The sequence below is a fragment of the Salvelinus alpinus genome, chromosome 11 (genome assembly GCF_045679555.1).
Source record: "Salvelinus alpinus chromosome 11, SLU_Salpinus.1, whole genome shotgun sequence".
Taxonomy (NCBI): Eukaryota; Metazoa; Chordata; class Actinopteri; order Salmoniformes; family Salmonidae; genus Salvelinus; species Salvelinus alpinus.
Genome location: NC_092096.1, coordinates 19,902,564 through 19,924,098, shown reverse-complemented (window position 1 = coordinate 19,924,098; position 21,535 = coordinate 19,902,564). Strand labels below are relative to the sequence as shown.

The following is a 21,535-nucleotide window of genomic DNA, read 5'->3' as shown; positions in this document are numbered from 1 at the left end:
GGTTGAGTTACCATCTTCAGAGAATGTTTCTCTAACTGAACTCCAGATAATGGTTGAGTTACCATCTTCAGAGAATGTTTCTCTAACTGAACTCCAGATAATGGTTGAGTTACCATCTTCAGAGAATGTTTCTCTAACTGAACTCCAGATAATGGTTGAGTTACCATCTTCAGAGAATGTTTCTCTGACTGAACTCCAGATAATGGTTGAGTTACCATCTTCAGAGAATGTTTCTCTAACTGAACTCCAGATAATGGTTGAGTTACCATCTTCAGAGAATGTTTCTCTAACTGAACTCCAGATAATGGTTGAGTTACCATCTTCAGAGAATGTTTCTCTGACTGAACTCCAGGTAATGGTTGAGTTACCATCTTCAGAGAATGTTTCTCTAACTGAACTCCAGGTAATGGTTGAGTTACCATCTTCAGAGAATGTTTCTCTGACTGAACTCCAGATAATGGTTGAGTTACCATCTTCAGAGAATGTTTCTCTAACTGAACTCCAGATAATGGTTGAGGAGTTACCATCTTCAGAGAATGTTTCTCTGACTGAACTCCAGATAATGGTTGAGTTACCATCTTCAGAGAATGTTTCTCTAACTGAGCTCCAGGTAATGGTTGTCTGGAGCTCAAACCGCAGCAGTCGCAGGGAGCCAATCAGGGAGCCAATCAGGGAGACAAATGGAACAGCTCTTTCACAGATGAGATTCAGTTCTCGACGTTCCCCCAAAAAGAGCCGTTGGTTCGCGGACGACCTGTCACTGCTAGCTACAACCTTACAGTTGACCTGTCACTGCTAGCTATTACCTTACTATTGACCTGTCACTACTAGCTACCACCTTACTGTTGACCTGTCACTACTAGCTACCACCTTACTGTTGACCTGTCACTACTAGCTAACACCTTACTGTGACCTGTCACTACTAGCTACCACCTTACTGTTGACCTGTCACTACTAGCTACCACCTTACTGTTGACCTGTCACTACTAGCTAACACCTTACTGTTGACCTGCCACTACTAGCTACCACCTTACTGTTGACCTGTCACTACTAGCTATTACCTTACTGTTGACCTGTCACTACTAGCTACCACCTTACTGTTGACCTGTCACTACTAGCTACCACCTTAGTGTTGACCTGTCACTAATAGCTACCACCTTACTGTTGACCTGTCTCTACTAGCTACCACCTTACTGTTGACCTGTCACTACTAGCTACCACCTTAGTGTTGACCTGTCACTACTGGCTACCACCTTACTGTTGACCTGTCTCTACTAGCTACCACCTTACTGTTGACCTGTCACTACTAGCTACCACCTTACTGTAGACCTGTCACTGCTAGCTATTACCTTACTGTTGACCTGTCACTACTAGCTACCACCTTACTGTTGACCTGTCACTACTAGCTACCACCTTACTGTTGACCTGTCACTACTAGCTACCACCTTACTGTTGACCTGTCACTACTAGCTATTACCTTACTGTTGACCTGTCACTACTAGCTACCACCTTACTGTTGACCTGTCTCTACTAGCTACCACCTTACTGTTGACCTGTCACTACTAGCTACCACCTTAGTGTTGACCTGTCACTACTAGCTATTACCTTACTGTTGACCTGTCACTACTAGCTATTACCTTAGTGTTGACCTGTCACTACTAGCTATTACCTTACTGTAGACCTGTCACTACTAGCTAACACCTTACTGTTGACCTGTCACTGCTAGCTAACACCTTACTGTTGACCTGTCACTGCTAGCTAACACCTTACGGTTGACCTGTCACTGGTAGCTATTACCTTACTATTGACCTGTCACTACTAGCTACCACCTTACTGTTGACCTGTCACTACTAGCTACCACCTTACTGTTGACCTGTCACTACTAGCTAACACCTTACTGTGACCTGTCACTACTAGCTACCACCTTACTGTTGACCTGTCACTACTAGCTACCACCTTACTGTTGACCTGTCACTACTAGCTAACACCTTACTGTGACCTGTCACTACTAGCTACCACCTTAGTGTTGACCTGTCACTACTAGCTATTACCTTACTGTAGACCTGTCACTACTAGCTAACACCTTACTGTTGACCTGTCACTGCTAGCTAACACCTTACTGTTGACCTGTCACTGCTAGCTAACACCTTACGGTTGACCTGTCACTGGTAGCTATTACCTTACTATTGACCTGTCACTACTAGCTACCACCTTACTGTTGACCTGTCACTACTAGCTACCACCTTACTGTTGACCTGTCACTACTAGCTAACACCTTACTGTGACCTGTCACTACTAGCTACCACCTTACTGTTGACCTGTCACTACTAGCTACCACCTTACTGTTGACCTGTCACTACTAGCTAACACCTTACTGTTGACCTGTCACTACTAGCTACCACCTTACTGTTGACCTGTCACTACTAGCTATTACCTTACTGTTGACCTGTCACTACTAGCTACCACCTTACTGTTGACCTGTCACTACTAGCTACCACCTTAGTGTTGACCTGTCACTAATAGCTACCACCTTACTGTTGACCTGTCTCTACTAGCTACCACCTTACTGTTGACCTGTCACTACTAGCTACCACCTTAGTGTTGACCTGTCACTACTGGCTACCACCTTACTGTTGACCTGTCTCTACTAGCTACCACCTTACTGTTGACCTGTCACTACTAGCTACCACCTTACTGTAGACCTGTCACTGCTAGCTATTACCTTACTGTTGACCTGTCACTACTAGCTACCACCTTACTGTTGACCTGTCACTACTAGCTACCACCTTACTGTTGACCTGTCACTACTAGCTACCACCTTACTGTTGACCTGTCACTACTAGCTATTACCTTACTGTTGACCTGTCACTACTAGCTACCACCTTACTGTTGACCTGTCTCTACTAGCTACCACCTTACTGTTGACCTGTCACTACTAGCTACCACCTTAGTGTTGACCTGTCACTACTAGCTATTACCTTACTGTTGACCTGTCACTACTAGCTATTACCTTAGTGTTGACCTGTCACTACTAGCTATTACCTTACTGTAGACCTGTCACTACTAGCTAACACCTTACTGTTGACCTGTCACTGCTAGCTAACACCTTACTGTTGACCTGTCACTGCTAGCTAACACCTTACGGTTGACCTGTCACTGGTAGCTAACACCTTACTGTTGACCTGCCACTGCTAGCTAACACCTTACTGTTGACCTGTCACTACTAGCTACCACCTTACTGTTGACCTGTCACTACTAGCTACCACCTTACTGTTGACCTGTCTCTACTAGCTACCACCTTACTGTTGACCTGTCACTACTAGCTACCACCTTACTGTAGACCTGTCACTGCTAGCTATTACCTTACTGTTGACCTGTCACTACTAGCTACCACCTTACTGTTGACCTGTCACTACTAGCTACCACCTTACTGTTGACCTGTCACTACTAGCTACCACCTTACTGTTGACCTGTCACTACTAGCTATTACCTTACTGTTGACCTGTCACTACTAGCTACCACCTTACTGTTGACCTGTCTCTACTAGCTACCACCTTACTGTTGACCTGTCACTACTAGCTACCACCTTAGTGTTGACCTGTCACTACTAGCTATTACCTTACTGTTGACCTGTCACTACTAGCTATTACCTTAGTGTTGACCTGTCACTACTAGCTATTACCTTACTGTAGACCTGTCACTACTAGCTAACACCTTACTGTTGACCTGTCACTACTTGCTAACACCTTACGGTTGACCTGTCACTACTAGCTAACACCTTACTGTTGACCTGTCACTGCTAGCTAACACCTTACGGTTGACCTGTCACTGGTAGCTAACACCTTACTGTTGACCTGCCACTGCTAGCTAACACCTTACTGTTGACCTGTCACTACTAGCTACCACCTTACTGTTGACCTGTCACTACTAGCTACCACCTTACTGTTGACCTGTCACTGCTAGCTAACACCTTACTGTTGACCTGTCACTGCTAGCTACCACCTTACTGTTGACCTGTCACTGCTAGCTAACACCTTACTGTTGACCTGTCACTGCTAGCTAACACCTTACTGTTGACCTGTCACTGCTAGCTAACACCTTACTATTGCAATATTGTCTTTCTAACACTCACGCCAACACTGGTCTTTCTCACGCCAACACTGGTCTTTCTCACGCCAACAATGGTCTTTCTCACGCCAACACTGGTCTTTCTCACGCCAACACTGGCCTTTCTCACGCCAACACTGGCCTTTCTCACGCCAACAATGGTCTTTCTCACGCCAACACTGGCCTTTCTCACACCAACACTGGTCTTTCTCACGCCAACAATGGTCTTTCTCACGCCAACACTGGTCTTTCTCACGCCAACACTGGTCTTTCTCACGCCAACACTGGCCTTTCTCACGCCAACACTGGTCTTTCTCACGCCAACAATGGTCTTTCTCACGCCAACACTGGCCTTTCTCACGCCAACACTGGTCTTTCTCACGCCAATACTGGCCTTTCTCACGCCAACGCTGGCCTTTCTCACGCCAACGCTGGCCTTTCTCACGCCAACACTAACACTTGCCTTTCTCCCACTTGTCTGTCTTCCACTAGCACTGTAACTGGTTTTGTTAATCGCTGCTTTTTTGAAGAAAGTTTTACTTGAGGAAAGCAATGACTATGATATGTGGTTGGTCTTACCTACCTTAGTTAAATGCACTGACTACAAGTTGCTCTGCATAAGAGTGTCTGCTAAACATAAACACGTCCTGCTGGAATGTTATTCTATAGGCTGCTCTGACTTGTATGTATTTTCCTTAATAGTTGACTAACGTCTTCTGCATCGACCCGGCCGCCTTTTCTGTCTTCTTTCTGCTAATGTAACGTAGGTGTTGAAGCTGCACCTGTCGACCAGACCAGAGGTGTACGGCCGCGCCCCTGGGGAGAACACCGGGGACAAGGTCAACAAGAACCTGCTGTTTGACACCAGCCTCACACACCTCTACATCACCACAGAGAAGAAGGTGAGCCGGGAACTTAACGTGGAACTTTATTCCATAGCGTAGATTTTCATCAGTGTGAGGCATTCCATGCATTTTGGTTAGTACGATATCCAAGCAATGTTTGAATCAGCCGTTTTTGTTTTGCTCATAGATCACCAAGGTGCCAGTGCAGGCGTGCCACCTGAAGACAGACTGCCAGTCCTGCGTGGCACAGAAAGACCCCTACTGTGGCTGGTGTGTGCTGCAGGGCAAGTGAGTACAGTACCAGTTATAGCCAATGTTCCCCCAAATCAAATCAAATGTATTTATATAGCCCTTCTTACATCAGCTGATATCTCAAAGTGCTGTACAGAAACCCAGCCTAAAACCCCAAACAGCAAGCAATGCAGGTGTAGAAGCACAGTGGCTAGGAATAACTCCCTAGAAAGGCCAAAACCTAGGAAGAAACCTAGAGAGGAACCAGGCTATGAGGGGTAACCAGTCCTCTTCTGGCTGTGCCGGGTGGAGATTATAACAGAACATGGCCAAGATGTTCAAATGTTCATAAATGACCAGCATGGTCAAATAATAATAATCACAGTAGTTGTCGAGGGTGCAGCAAGTCAGCACCTCAGGAGTAAATGTCAGTTGGTTTTTCATAGCTGATCATTAAGAGTATCTCTACCGCTCCTGCTGTCTCTAGAGAGTTGAAAACAGCAGGTCTGGGACAGGTAGCACGTCCGGTGAACAGGTCAGGGTTCCATAGCCGCAGGCAGAACAGTTGAAACTGGAGCAGCAGCACGGCCAGGTGGACTGGGGACAGCAAGGAGTCATCATGCCAGGTAGTCCTGAGGCATGGTCCTAGGGTTCAGGTCCTCCGAGAGAGAGAAAGAAAGAGAGAATTAGAGAGAGCATACTTAAATTCACACAGGACACCGGATAAGACAGGAGAAGTACTCCAGATATAACAAACTGACCCTAGCCCCCCGACACATAAACTACTGCAGCATAAATACTGGAGGCTGAGACAGGAGGGGTCAGGAGACACTGTGGCCCCATCCGATGATACCCCCGGACAGATACTCCCGGACAGTCCCTCTAAGCTGTCTGCAGCTCCTCAGACTGCCTCACAGAAGAAATACCAGCCCGCGCAGAGAAGCACGAGATTCAACTTCACACAACTTTCTAGAGTTTTCCCCCTTAGTTAACACTATCAACGCTTCCCTTTACTGTTGGAATTGTGATTGAATCCACGCTTTCAATGCAACATACCGAAACAAAACAAACTATGCAAGATTTTTTGTTGTAGGCAGAAGTTGGATTCTTTTGCATTGACAGGCACGACTGAGCTCAATTACACAGACCTGTGCGCTTTAACCAATCAGAGCTGCATGTAGCCACATGTGCACGTTTGTTCATGTCCTTTGCTAGTTAGTGAGTTATTATCCCAGTTATAGATCATTTGTAGTCAGCAATAGAGGAGGGATTGCTTCCTACAAGAGCACAAAATGTGTACCTTTCTAGTCATCTTTGAAAAGCGAGTCAGGTGAAGAGATTTTTTTTGTCTTAAAGGGGCAGTGTTGTATTTTGAGACAGGCTTGAATAAGCCAAGTAGCCAATAGGCAGAGGGAAGCATCATTTGTCTGATTCTCTGTAATAATGGTATGGGAATAATAATACATTATATTTAGAAAAGTGGTTTCTTGCATCAACACAACATTTTCCGTCACCTCCTTGTCTGAAGGACAAGTGGATAAACAGGTACATATTAAGCCCTGCATGTTTTATTCAAAAAGTCTCCTGGAATGTAGGTCTACATTGAACACCACACATTGGCTGCTACTGTAGGCTGAATGATAGAACATCTAATTCCATATAAACATTTAATGGGATGCATATTTCTCCATTGTTTTTGATGATAGGCCACTCTGGTAGGCCTACATTATGATCAAATAGCCACAGTAGCCTACTTGACCACTGTTAAAACTGTAACTTAAAGCGGGTACAGCCTCAGTGTTCACAGTAAACGTATGCTGGAAGTTGCACAGAATGTTGACTACGTTCAAATTTGCGCTCAGCAGACTTGAAATGTGCTCAGTGACAATTTTTTAGGGGAACATTGGTTATAGCTGCAATATTTCCTGCTGTTCATTGATATTTTCAATGAATAATACAATCTAACTTATAAATGTCTTTATCCTGTTATAGATGGTCCAGGACTATTTTCTCTCTTTAGCTCCTATCAGTGATGAACTGGGCCTGGATACAGGTAGCAGACTCCTGGTTAGCTGTAGTCCAGACTCCTGGTTTGCTGTAGTCCAGACTCCTGTTTAGCTGTAGTCCAGACTCCTGGTTAGCTGTAGTCCAGACTCATGGTTAGCTGTAGTCCAGATTCCTGGTTAGCTGTAGTCCAGACTCCTGGTTAGCTGTAGTCCAGACTCCTGGTTAGCTGTAGTCCAGACTCCTGGTTAGCTGTAGTCCAGACTCCTGGTTAGCTGTAGTCCAGGGTTAGCTGTGGTCCAGACTCCTGGTTAGCTGTAGTCTAGACTCCTGGTTTGCTGTAGTCCAGACTCCTGGTTAGCTGTAGTCCAGACTTCTGGTTAGCTGTAGTCCAGACTCCTGGTTAGCTGTAGTCCAGACTCCTGGTTAGCTGTAGTCCAGACTCCTGGTTAGCTGTAGTCCAGGGTTAGCTGTGGTCCAGACTCCTGGTTAGCTGTAGTCTAGACTCCTGGTTAGCTGTGGTCCAGGGTTAGCTGTGGTCTAGGGTTAGCTGTCGTCCAGGGTTAGCTGTCGTCCAGGGTTAGCTGTCGTCCGGGGTTAGCTGTAGTCCAGGGTTAGCTGTGGTCCAGGGTTAGCTGGGGTCCAGGGTTAGCTGTGGTCCAGGGTTAGCTGTGGGCCAGGGTTAGCTGTGGGCCAGGGTTAGCTGTGGTCTAGGGTTAGCTGGGGTCCAGGGTTAGCTGTGGTCCAGGGTTAGCTGTGGTTCAGGGTTAGCTGTGGTCCAGGGTTAGCTGTGGTCCAGGGTTAGCTGTGGTCCAGGGTTAGCTGTGGTCCAGGGTGTGACTGGTCTGTTCTCCTCCAGGTGTACCAGGAAGGGAGACTGTCCCAGGGCTGAGGATGACAACACGTGGCTGTGGAGCCCCAACCAGCAGTGTGTTCAGATCCAGGCCTTTAACCCACCCAGCTTCAGCTGTAGGAAGACCAAGCAGGTACTGAGTGGTTGAGTGTACATGTCTACTTTCCCTGTCATTGGCAGCTGTCCTCTCCAGTGTGAAAGATCATCTGTTGTGCTGGGTTTGCTTCATTCTGAATTCATTCATTCTGAGTTTAACTCTAGTCAATTCCATTAAGCTCTGCTCCTTTTCAGTGCATCTCTCTCTCTCTCTCTCTCTCTCTCTATCTCTCTCTCTCTCTCTCTCTCTCTCTCTCTCTCTCTCTCTCTCTCTCTCTCTCTCTCTCTCTCTCTCTCTCTCTCTCTCTCTCTCTCTCTCTCTCTCTCTCTCTCAACTCAATTGAAGGGGCTTTATTGGCATGGGAAACATGTGTTAACATTGCCAAAGCAAGTGAGTTAGATAATATACAAAAGTGTAATAAACAATATAAATTAACAGTAAACATTACACATACAGAAGTTTCAAAAGAATAAAGACATTACAAATGCCATATTATGTCTATTTACAGTGTTGTAACAATGTACAAATGGTTAAAGTACACATGGGAAAATAAATAAGCATAAATATGGGTTGTATTTACAATGGTGTTTGTTCTTCACTGGTTGCCCTTTTCTTGTGGCAACAGGTCACACATCTTGCTACTGTGATGGCACACTGTGGAATTTCACCCAGTAGATATGGGAGTTTATCAAAATTGGGTTTGTTTTCGAATTCTTTGTGGATCTGTGTAATCTGAGGGAAATATGTGTCTCTAATATGGTCATACATTGGGCAGGAGGTTAGGAAGTGCAGCTCAGTTTCCACCTCATTTTGTGGGCAGTGTGCACATAGCCTGTCTTATCTTGAGAGCCATGTCTGCCTACGGCGGCCTTTCTCAATAGCAAGGCTATGCTCACTGAGTCTGTACATAGTCAAAGCTTTCGTTAAGTTTGGGTCAGTCACAGTGGTCAGGTATTCTGCCACGGTGTACTCTCTGTTTAGGGCCAAATAGCATTCTAGTTTGCTCAGTTTTTTTTGTTAATTCTTTCCAATGTGTCAAGTAATTATCTTTTTGTTTTCTCATGATTTGGTTGGGTCTAATTGTGTTGCTGTCCTGGGGCTCTGTGGGGTCTGTTTGTGAACAGAGCCAGGACCAGCTTGCTTAGGGGACTCCAGGTTCATCTCTCTGTAGGTGATGGCTTTGTTATGGAAGGTTTGGTAACACTTTCTTTTAGGTGGTTGTAGAATTTAATGGCTCTTTTCTGGATTTTGATAATTAGTGGGTATCGGCCTAATTCTGCTCTGCATGCATTATTTGGTGTTCTACGTTGTACGCGAAGGATATTTTTGCAGAATTCTGCATGCAGAATTTTTGGTGTTTGTCCCATTTTGTGAAATCTTGGTTGGTGAGCGGACCCCAGACCTCACAACCATAAAGGGCAATGGGTTCTATGATTGATTCAAATATTTTTAGCCAGATCCTAATTGGTATGTTGAATTTTATGTTCCTTTTGATGGCATAGAATGCCCTTCTTGCCTTGTCTCTCAGATCGTTCACAGCTTTGTGGAAGTTACCTGTGGCGCTGATGTTTAGGCCAAGGTATGTATAGTTTTTTGTGTGCTCTAGGGCAATAGTGTCTAGATGGAATTTGTATTTGTGGTCCTGGCGACTTGACCTTTTTTGGAACACCATTATTTTTGTCTTACTGAGATTTACTGTCAGGGCCCAGGTCTGGCAGAATCTGTGCAGAATATCTAGGTGCTGCTGTAGGCCCTCCTTGGTTGGTGACAGAAGCACCAGATCATCAGCAAACAGTAGACATTTGACTTCAGATTCTAGTAGGGTGAGGCCGGGTGCTGCAGACTTTTCTAGTGCCCGCGCCAATTCGTTGATATATATGTTGAAGAGGGTGGGGCTTAAGGTGCATCCCTGTCTCACCCCACGGCCCTGTGGGAAGAAATGTGTGTGTTTTTTGCCTATTTTAACCGCACACTTGTTGTTTGTGTACATGGATTTTATAATGTCGTATGTTTTACCCCCAACACCACTTTCCATCAATTTGTATAGCTCTCTCTCTCTCTCTCTCTCTCGCTCTCTTTATTTTAACTATTTTTTTTTCATTTAAAAAAAAGTTTTAGTTTGTTTTGTTTTTTTGTTTTTTTGTTGTTCTCAAAAACCTGTTTTTCTCCTGTCCAGGTTGAAATCGACATCCCCTCCCTCCCCAAGATCGGCCCTTCTGACATTATCGAGTGCAGGTTTGGTTCGGACACTAGTGAAGCTGAGGTGATGGACCAGAAGGTCACCTGTGCCCTCCCTGACCCTGTGAACATCCCCTCTATACATGACAAGCAGGGTGAGTCCTCCTGAATACTGGTCCTAACCCCGGTCCTTAGCTCCTTGGGTGGTAGATGGGTTCTGTATGCTGTTTTTAAGCCTGGATATCAGTCTGTTTCTTTAACTAACTAGTCTTTGTCTTGCCAAACAAGGCAACATTGTGTTTTATTCAGTACAGAACCAGTCAGGTGACCAGGCTAACATTTCCTCTCAGATTAATGGACTGTTTTGTCATATTGTGTTCAGACTTTGTGACGGTGCAGGTGAAGATCCTGGTCAACCACGGCATCGAGGTGACGTCCAGTGAATACAAGTTCTACAACTGTGCCGCCACCATCAGGAAGTCAGAGAACACGCCGTAAGTGGCGCCAGTAAAACCCTTTATGGTCACCAACCTTTTCTGAGACAAGATCACTTTCCAAGCCGAGATCTACCACTCAGATATTCTTTAAAAACAGGACTTAATAATGTAAGCCTATGCAACAGTAACCTAATAAAACTGTTATGTAGGAATGAGGTTTGTGCAGTAGGCCTAATACATTATCACAACATATTGGCTTTATGCCTTCCTGACAATATTGTTCTTTTCAGACCATATTATATTGCAAAACTCGAGCTTTGATGACAAAATAGATCAGTTGTATCATTTGCGAGGCTCAGCTGAGCATAACTTGAAATAATTATATTTTTTATTTTACTGGACTGATGGTCCCTGCGTCTGATGGTCAGTCTCAGCGGAGGGAGAGCGCAGCAGAGCGTCCACCTCTCATAGTCCCTGCTTTCTCCTTTCCTCCGGTGAGACTGACCAGAGAGAGGGGACACCGTCTTCCACCTGATGGCCAAACTCGAGTCGCATCACATTATTTCTGCCTCATGCTCCAATTCATGTTGTTCCTATGACCAGAAAAGTGAAATATTCCTGGATATTAAAATAGACCTGACGAGCTGCTGATAATAAAAGAACAGGACTGTTGAAGCACGGCTACTCAGCACGAGTGGAAGTAGGGAGAAGCACATTTATGTTTTGTAAAAGTGTTGAATAAAAACAATGTTGGACAGTACTGGATTAAAACAGTGTTGGACAGTACTGGATTAAAACAGTGTTGGACAGTACTGGATTAAAACAGTGTTGGACAGTACTGGATTAAAACAGTGTTGGACAGTACTGGATTAAAACAGTGTTGGACAGTACTGGATTAAAACAGTGTTGACAGTACTGGATTAAAACATTGTTGACAGTACTGGATTAAAACAGTGTTGACAGTACTGGATTAAAACAGTGTTGACAGTACTGGATAAAAAAAACAGTGTTGACAGTACTGGATAAAAAAAACAGTGTTGGACAGTACTGGATTAAAACAGTGTTGACAGTACTGGATTAAAACAGTGTTGACAGTACTGGATTAAAACAGTGTTGACAGTACTGGATTAAAACAGTGTTGACAGTACTGGATTAAAACAGTGTTGACAGTACTGGATTAAAACAGTGTTGACAGTACTGGATAAAAAAAACAGTGTTGACAGTACTGGATAAAAAAAACAGTGTTGGACAGTACTGGATTAAAACAGTGTTGACAGTACTGGATTAAAACAGTGTTGACAGTACTGGATTAAAACAGTGTTGACAGTACTGGATTAAAACAGTGTTGACAGTACTGGATTAAAACAGTGTTGACAGTACTGGATTAAAACAGCGTTGACAGTACTGGATTAAAACATTGTTGACAGTACTGGATTAAAACAGTGTTGACAGTACTGGATTAAATCAGTGTTGACAGTACTGGATAAAAACATTGTTGACAGTACTGGATTAAAACAGTGTTGACAGTACTGGATTAAATCAGTGTTGACAGTACTGGATAAAAACAGTGTTGACAGTACTGGATTAAAACAGTGTTGACAGTACTGGATAAAAACATTGTTGACAGTACTGGATAAAAACAGTGTTGACAGTACTGGATAAAAACAATGTTGACAGTACTAGATAAAAACAGTGTTGACAGTACTGGATAAAAACAATGTTGACAGTACTAGATTAAAACAGTGTTGACAGTACTGGATTAAAACAGTGTTGACAGTACTGGATTAAAACATTGTTGACAGTACTAGATAAAAACTTAAACATGAACTCACTCATAAAAACAGCAGCTGTTTGCTGTATTTTTTGACGGTCTTTCTCTGGTCTGGGTTTTCTAAGGTATCAAATCTCACCTAGGCTAGTATTAAACCTTGCTGTGGGGTTGTGGAAGCTGTAGGGGTGTGATTTTGAGCTATTCGATTGGCCAGCACAGTAGCCACACTTGATTTAGCTTTCCTGGTCCAATGGGGAGGCAGAGTTCGTCCGTTCAGACAAATTAAATGGTTGGAATACTTTGCCTACCCGGCGTGCAGGACTTCTGAATCAAGTGTAAGACGAATAAAATAAATAGGAGTGCAAGGCTTTATCGTTGGCTTTACAGAAATGTTTGGTGATCGACTAGGAATGCCTTGAAGATGGACCCGTAGGTGATCTGCTTTATGGAGACTACCCGTTAATGGCGCTTTTCTGACAGTTATTCTCAGTGCTCTGTTCACTCATTTTACACTGAACACCTTTGAGGATCTCTGTGCTCATTGGCTATATAAACTCTGATTCCTTATCTCTTCCTCCTATTGGTTGTTTGTCCCCAGGTGTATAGCATGTGTGACCAGTGAGTGGCAGTGCCAGTGGAATGTCCAGGACCACACTTGCAGTGACATAGATGATGCTGTAGACGGAGCTCACATCGTCAAAGCCCAACAAGTAGGAGGAAGCCCTGTCTCAGTGAACTACACAGTTTGGCTCAATCTCCTTTTGTCTTTCCACAATTCCTTGTGTCCTCTCTCCCCGCCTCCTCAAGAAGAAGGTCCAATACTTTTTGAGAAGCAGGCCAGAAGAGAGGATGTGAGGAAGTGAAGGAAGATGAATTGATAAAGAGCTATTGTCTCTGAGCCAGCTTGTATAAGTTACCGACTTTCTGCCTTATAGGTGGCAACTGGCAAGCTCTGCCTGTATGTCTGTCTGCCTGTCTGTCTGTCTGCCTATATGTCTGTCTGATTAAACCAGCTACCTTCTGTTCTCCCTCCAGGCTGATAGCTGTCCTCAGTTTGAAAACCCAGACCCTCATCTCATCCCTGTAGGCTACCGCATCCCCATCAGCTTCCAAGGGAAGAACCTGGACATTTACAAGGTGAGATACAGTGGTTCTTCCTTTTAAAAGTTTTGAGCTTATGCCACGAGTCCGTTAGTGGTAGATGGTGGCATAGATGGTGCCATAGAATTCTGTGGATTCCCGCAAGCTGTGCTGCAGTATGACGCAACTTTTAAAGGAAGAACCACTGTAGACACAGCTCTTAGGCTTGCATCCCAAATTACACCCTATTACCTCAGTGCACTACTTAGGGAATAGGGTGCCATTTGGGTACACTGTAGGGAATAGGGTTCCATTACAGCTGTTGTGGTTTTGCCTGACTGACTCCTACTCATTCTAATATACATGCTCTCTTGTCCTGTGTGTCTCTGTCTGTCCTGTGTGTCTCTGTCTGTCCTGTGTGTCTCTGTCTGTCCCGTGTGTCTCTCTCTGTCTGTCCTGTGTGTATCTCTCTCTGTCTGTCCTGTGTGTGTCTCTGTCTGTCCTGTGTGTCTCTCTCTGTCTGTCCTGTGTGTCTCTCTCTGTCTGTCTGTCCTGTGTGTCTCTCTCTGTGTCTCTGTCTCGTCCTGACTCTCTCTTGTCCTGTGTCTCTGTCTCTCGCTCTTGTCCTGTGTGTCTCTGTATGTCTCTCTTGTCCTGTGTCTGTCTGTTTTGTCCGTCTTTCTCCAGGATCACATGTTTAAGATTGGCACGGAGCTCATGAAACACACGGAGGAAGAGTTCACCTTTAATGAGGGGTTAAAGTTCAACTTCAAGGGTTATGAGGTCAGTAATATCCACCTCTAGTTGAGACAACACAGGTTTTACATCCCAGCGCCCCACATGAGCAGTACAAGTCTTTTCCCTCAGTCCCAAAGACATTCACCTCCAGCCTCCAGCCAGTACTCCAACTCTTTCTGTCTCTGTCTCTCCACCCATCTGTTTTCATACTGAGTTTGAGAGGCTGTCAGTATGGAGTTAAAAGCTATGTTGTGTGCGTTTTGGATTGTGTGTGCATGCGTGCATGTCAGTGTTTTCATTAGGAAAATGTGATGCCGGATATTTGACAGGAAGTATTATAATTTAAGACGCTTGAGAAATTTACCGGACCCGTATGCATTGGGTGGTAACCTGATTAGGGCGTCCACCCACGGTGCTCAGAATGACAAATAACATTTACATTATGGTAATTCATCTTAACAGAACATGCAACTCAAGGATGCAACGATGCTCACGTGGAGATGATAGAATAACTGTCCACACTGACTTTTCCTCAGCCAACAAGACGAGTAAAGAACAGCAGAATCACCAGCCTGTCAATCTAATATCCCCCATAATAGAACAGTTGACCTATTGGTCAGCTTGTGATTCTGTGGGAGAAAGAAACAGCCTGTTCCAAACAGACTCTGGGACAGTTGTGGGACGATAGATCCCCAATTCATACAACCAGGAGTCCTAGATTACATAGAAATATATACACTGCTCAAAAAAATTAAGGGAACACTTAAACAACACAATGTAACTCCAAGTCAATCACACTTCTGTGAAATCAAACTGTCCACTTAGGAAGCAACACTGATTGACAATAAATTGCACATGCTGTTGTGCAAATGGAATAGACAACAGGTGGAAATTATAGGCAATTAGCAAGACACCCCCAATAAAGGAGTGGTTCTGCAGGTGGTGACCACAGACCACTTCTCAGTTCCTATGCTTCCTGGCTGATGTTTTGGTCACTTTTGAATGCTGGCGGTGCTTTCACTCTAGTGGTAGCATGAGACGGAGTCTACAACCCACACAAGTGGCTCAGGTAGTGCAGCTCATCCAGGATGGCACATCAATGCGAGCTGTGGCAAGAAGGTTTGCTGTGTCTGTCAGCGTAGTGTCCAGAGCATGGAGGCGCTACCAGGAGACAGGCCAGTACATCAGGAGACGTGGAGGAGGCCGTAGGAGGGCAACAACCCAGCAGCAGGACCGCTACCTCCGCCTTTGTGCAAGGAGGAGCACTGCCAGAGCCCTGCAAAATGACCTCCAGCAGGCCACAAATGTGCATGTGTCTGCTCAAACGGTCAGAAACAGACTCCATGAGGGTGGTATGAGGGCCCGACGTCCACAGGTGGGGGTTGTGCTTACAGCCCAACACCGTGCAGGACGTTTGGCATTTGCCAGAGAACACCAAGATTGGCAAATTCGCCACTGGCGCCCTGTGCTCTTCACAGATGAAAGCCGGTTCACACTGAGCACGTGACAGACGTGACAGAGTCTGGAGACGCCGTGGAGAACGTTCTGCTGCCTGCAACATCCTCCAGCATGACCGGTTTGGCGGTGGGTCAGTCATGGTGTGGGGTGGCATTTCTTTGGGGGGCCACACAGCCCTCCATGTGCTCGCCAGAGGTAGCCTGGCTGCCATTAGGTACCGAGATGAGATCCTCAGACCCCTTGTGAGACCATATGCTGGTGCGGTTGGCCCTGGGTTCCTCCTAATGCAAGACAATGCTAGACCTCATGTGGCTGGAGTGTGTCAGCAGTTCCTGCAAGAGGAAGGCATTGATGCTATGGACTGGCCCGCCCGTTCCCCAGACCTGAATCCAATTGAGCACATCTGGGACATCATGTCTCGCTCCATCCACCAACGCCACGTTGCACCACAGACTGTCCAGGAGTTGGCGGATGCTTTAGTCCAGGTCTGGGAGGAGATCCCTCAGGAGACATTCCGCCACCTCATCAGGAGCATGCCCAGGCGTTGTAGGGAGGTCATACAGGCACGTGGAGGCCACACGCACTACTGAGCCTCATTTTGACTTGTTTTAAAGACATTACATCAAAGTTGGATCAGCCTGTAGTGTGGTTTTCCACTTTAATTTTGAGTGTGACTCCAAATCCAGACCTCCATGGGTTGATAAATTTGATTTCCATTGATAATTTTTTTGTGATTTTGTTGTCAGCACATTCAACTATGTAAAGAAAAAAGTATTTAATAAGAATATTTCATTCATTCAGATCTAGGATGTGTTATTTTAGTGTTCCCTTTATTTTTTTGAGCAGTGTATTTTAAAAGCAATGAGTCTGATGTAACAGATCAGAATGTTGAACTTATAATGTTGAGAAACAGGTTTTTCTTCCCGTTATATGCACAGCAATGCGAACAGGGCAGTAGGCTACCTGCGATTTGTTCGTTCCATAATGCAGTTAGTGGTAAAACATTGTTCTTCCAGCTATCACCAGCTATCAGAAACCCTGGTGTGTGTGGGTATGGGTGTGTGTCTCTGTGTGTGTGTGTGTGTGTGTGTGTGTGGGGGGGGGTCCTGTGTGAGGGAGAGAAAGAGCCAGCAAGTGTGTTTTGACATGTCTCTGGCCCTCAGTAACTCAGATGTCAGTTTTCTCTGTTGTGTATATCCTGTGTGTTAGTTTGCCTACGACAAGGAGCAGGAGGTCAATGTGTCCTTCCACATCAAAGACAGAGACTCAGAGAAGAAGATTGACAGCACTCTGACTGGTGAGTCAGACCGTCTGACACACTGGAGTTGATGCAGCACTGCTGTTCAATGCACTGTTCAAACAACTGTCTGAATACAACCAGGATTATTCTGCTCACACTGTTGATCCATTTCAACTCTTTCACCTTAATGGACCTGCGTTGGATAACCCGAGTATTGGACATGTTTAATATTCAGCCATTATTATTATTCAATCAGTTTTTGGGACAAAGGTCAAGCTTATTTGAATAAGATGTGAACCCTGTACAGACTGGTGGGTTATTGGTATGGAGTTGTTGTTTGATCTCTTTCCCCTCCTCTCAACCCCCCCTGCTTCTCTCCCCTCCCGCTCTCCCCCTCCTCCTCTCTCCATTCTACCTTCTTCTCTCACTCTATCCTCCTCTCTCTCCCTTTCTACCCTCCTCTCTCCCTTATTACCCTCTCCTCTCTCTCCCTCCTCCTCTCTCCCTTTTTACCCTCTCCTCTCTCCCATTCTACCCTCTCCTCTCTCCCTGTTTACCCTCTCCTCTCTCCTCCTCTCTCCCTTTTTACCCTCTCCTCTCTCCCATTCTACCCTCTCCTCTCTCCCCCTCCTCCTCTCTCCCATTCTTCCATCTCCTTTCTCTCCTCTCACTCTATCCTCATTCTCTCCCCCTCCTCTCTCTCCCATTCTCCTCCTCCTCTCCATCTCTTAGTGGTGCTGTATAACTGTTCTCTGGGTCGTGAGGACTGCAGCCTGTGTAAGAACGCCGACCCCAAATACAGCTGTGTGTGGTGTGCCAACATGAGGTCCTGTGTGTACAGAGAATTGTGCGGGTCCCAGGAACCAGCGCAGTGCCCCGACCCCAAGATCACTGACGTGAGAACAGTCTCTCTCTCTGATTATCACTAGAGGTGTTCTCCTCTGTCTGGTCACAACTGTATGGTCTGGTGCACTCTTCCTTCCTGTCTTCTTTCCTTTAGCTGTCACTGTCCTACTCTTCTCTTACACGTGCTGTCCTCCTCAACTTTCTCTCTCCTCTCCCCTTCTCTCTCCCCTTCTCTCTCTCCCCCTCTCTCTCCCTCCCCTCTCTCTCCCGCCTCTCTCTCCCGCCCCCCTCTCTCTCTCCCGCCTCTCTCTCTCTCTCTCTCTCTCCCGCCTCTCTCTCTCTCCCGCCTCTCTCTCTCTCCCGCCTCTCTCTCTCTCCCGCCTCTCTCTCTCTCCCGCCTCTCTCTCTCTCCCGCCTCTCTCGCCTCGCTCTCTCATTCCTATCCCTCTCCCCCTCTCTCATCCCTCTCCTTCTCTCTCATCCCCCCCACAGATCATCCCTCGTTTCGGGCCTCTGAACGGTGGGATAATGGTGACCATTAAAGGGTCTAACCTGGGCATAAAGGAGGAGGACATTAAGAAGGTGACGGTGGCTGGAGTGGACTGTGTTCACCAGGGGGACAGATACTCTGTCTCCACCAGGTATAGTGATAGTGGGGGGGGGGGGCAGAGTCACATCCCTGTAATCACGGCCGGTCCGCTCATTAGGCAGAATTAGGCGTCTGCCTATGGCGGCAGATTGATGAGGACGGCATTTTCTGTTCTAAATTGCCCGAGACCCACCTCCAACAACAACACATAAAACCTGACATAATTCTGCCCCGGAACAATGACAGTTGGTGGCATATGGGCTTTTTAGGTGAGCGCTGATGCCGCCCTGTAATAAGCAGTGCCCACTTTGTCAAAGGCAGGGTCGCAAAATATTTATCTTGTCCATTCCCACCGGCCTCTCCAGAGTGCTGTTGGAGAGATGCATCGCTGAAGCTTCACCAACGTTCAGTTAGAAAATGAATCTAACATAAATCATGTAGCAGATATAGGATATGGAAGAAAGAGTATGTTGCCTTTTCTGTAGCCTTCAGGCTGGAGATTAAATGTATGACAATGTAATGAGACTGACACTTTTTTACATCGTGTAGGTTTCTCCAATCAAATAGCCTAACCTAAATGGAAACCAATCAAATAAAAAATCAGCTGTGATGTTAACAAACAACATATCCTAAAAACAAGACAGGTCAAAGTAAAATGGACAATATGGAATGGACAAAGAGAAAGTAAAATGGACAATCCCAGCTGTTGTCCAGGAGTTTCATCCCATTGTCATGATCAGTGGTTTCAAGTTTGTATCCGTCAATTTTTGTCAAGTTGACAAGATTGTGCAAAGCTGTCATCAAGGCAAAGGGTGGCGACTTTTTAAGAATCTCAAATATATAAAATATATTTTGATTTGTTTAAAATTTTTTGGTTACTACATGATTCCATATGTGTTATTTGATGGTGTTGTCTTCACTATTATTCTACAATGAAGAAAACAATACAAATAAAACCCTTGAATGAGTACAGTAGGTGTACGTGTCATCAACTTTAATTCACAACCGAAAATTTACCTGATTTCAAAGTCTAGAAAATACTTATTTTCAACATCATTTTGCTTACTTGGGACTATTCTAGGTTTGTGAAGGGGGGGTGGCATTTTTTGGTCTCGCTAGAACGGTAAGGACCGGCCCTGCCTGTAATGTACTTTTATGTCCAGCGAATAACATATTTCATTAAACACAACATTTCGATGTACAGTATGTCTGCTTGTGTGTGTGGTGGAGTAACCGGGCCTTTATCTTACCCCAGCTGTTCTGTGTCTTCTCCAGTGTTGTGTGTGAGATCGGTCCGGTCCGGCCTCCTGCTTCAGTGGACCTCCCAGGTCCCATCAACCAGGGGGTAGTGGAGGTGGAGGTGGAGGGTGGCAGGAGAGGACGTTCAGAGGTCCTCTTCACCTATAGGGTACGTTTCATACAGTAACAGGGCCATTCTTTACCCCAACATGAATCCTAACTGTTGTAAGAGTCGACCCCACACTGCAGGAGTTACCTGACGTTTCATACTGTACATGGCTCTTAGTGTGTTAAAGCTCTGCTCAGTGCTCATACACCCACTATGTTAGTCTCTCTCTGCTGGTTTTACATCTTCATGTTCATCAATGTTCTTAGTTCTTAGAAGATGCTCTTAGAATTCAGAATAGCATCTGTTGGGGGAATTTAAAGGGGGAAAGAGTATATGGATTTACTCAAAACACATCTAATCTGGGAGCCTATTTTACTTTATGGTAAATATTTGCACAAATTTATTTTGGGGTTCATATTTTCGTGCTTCTACACCTGCATTGCTTGCTGTTTGGGGTTTTAGGCTGGGTTTCTGTACAGCACTTTGAGATATCAGCTGATGTAAGAAGGGCTATATAAATACATTTGATGATTTGATTTGATTTGTTTCTGCCAAAATAACAATTTCCCCATGAGAATGTACTAAGCTTTAAAAGCTTTTTTATTTATTTATTATAGATTGGATCTTTATAATAGATTTTGATTTATTATAGATTTTCTAGGGAACATAACATTATTTTGTCAATATTGTCCTTCGTGTCATCCGGGATGCTCTTTCGCTCGCTCTGCTGTTTTAAGTTGGTCTGCTCCAGACCTGGCTTTCTGCTCCCAGTATTTTCTCAGCAAACAGTACTAAGTGGTGTTCAGTAGCTGTGTTGTGGTGATAAACTACTAAGTGGTGTTCAGTAGCTGTGTTGTGGTGATAAAGTACTAAGTGGTGTTCAGTAGCTGTGTTGTGGTGATAAAGTGGTGTTCAGTAGTTGTGTTGTGGTGATAAAGTACTAAGTGGTGTTCAGTAGCTGTGTTGTGGTGATAAAGTGGTGTTCAGTAGTTGTGTTGTGGTGATAAACTACTAAGTGGTGTTCAGTAGCTGTGTTGTGGTGATAAAGTGGTGTTCAGTAGTTGTGTTGTGGTGATAAACTACTAAGTGTTGTTCAGTAGCTGTGTTGTGGTGTTCAGTAGCTGTGTTGTGGTGATAAAGTACTAAGTGGTGTTCAGTAGCTGTGTTGTGGTGATAAAGTGGTGTTCAGTAGTTGTGTTGTGGTGATAAAGTAGTAAGTGGTGTTCAGTAGTTGTGTTGTGGTGATAAAGTGGTGTTCAGTAGCTGTGTTGTGATGATAAAGTACTAAGTGGTGTTCAGGAGCTGTGTTGTGGTGATAAAGTACTAAGTGGTGTTCAGTAGCTGTGTTGTGGTGTTCAGTAGTTGTATTGTGGTGATAAAGTGGTGTTCAGTAGTTGTGTTGTGGTGATAAAGTACTAAGTGGTGTTCAGTAGCTGTGTTGTGGTGATAAAGTGGTGTTCAGTAGTTGTGTTGTGGTGATAAAGTACTAAGTGGTGTTCAGTAGCTGTGTTGTGGTGATAAAGTGGTGTTCAGTAGTTGTGTTGTGGTGATAAACTACTAAGTGGTGTTCAGTAGCTGTGTTGTGGTGATAAAGTGGTGTTCAGTAGTTGTGTTGTGGTGATAAACTACTAAGTGTTGTTCAGTAGCTGTGTTGTGGTGTTCAGTAGCTGTGTTGTGGTGATAAAGTACTAAGTGGTGTTCAGTAGCTGTGTT

At 45.0% G+C, this 21,535-nt stretch overlaps 1 protein-coding gene across 5 annotated transcripts in view; it reads left to right on the top strand.

Moving 5' to 3' along the window:
- The window catches only part of LOC139533702 (plexin-B2-like), a 54,914-nt gene that overhangs the window by 13,809 nt on the left and 19,570 nt on the right, over positions 1-21,535 (top strand). For all 5 annotated transcript variants that reach the window (XM_071331996.1, XM_071331993.1, XM_071331997.1 and 2 more), the window contains 12 exons: positions 4,875-5,009; positions 5,140-5,240; positions 8,047-8,173; positions 10,314-10,470; positions 10,698-10,809; positions 13,122-13,233; positions 13,559-13,660; positions 14,291-14,386; positions 17,009-17,096; positions 17,772-17,935; positions 18,378-18,526; positions 19,750-19,882. In XM_071331996.1, coding sequence (XP_071188097.1) covers positions 4,875-5,009; positions 5,140-5,240; positions 8,047-8,173; positions 10,314-10,470; positions 10,698-10,809; positions 13,122-13,233; positions 13,559-13,660; positions 14,291-14,386; positions 17,009-17,096; positions 17,772-17,935; positions 18,378-18,526; positions 19,750-19,882 — 1,476 coding nt within the window. The remainder of the gene's footprint in view (positions 1-4,874; positions 5,010-5,139; positions 5,241-8,046; positions 8,174-10,313; positions 10,471-10,697; positions 10,810-13,121; positions 13,234-13,558; positions 13,661-14,290; positions 14,387-17,008; positions 17,097-17,771; positions 17,936-18,377; positions 18,527-19,749; positions 19,883-21,535) is intronic.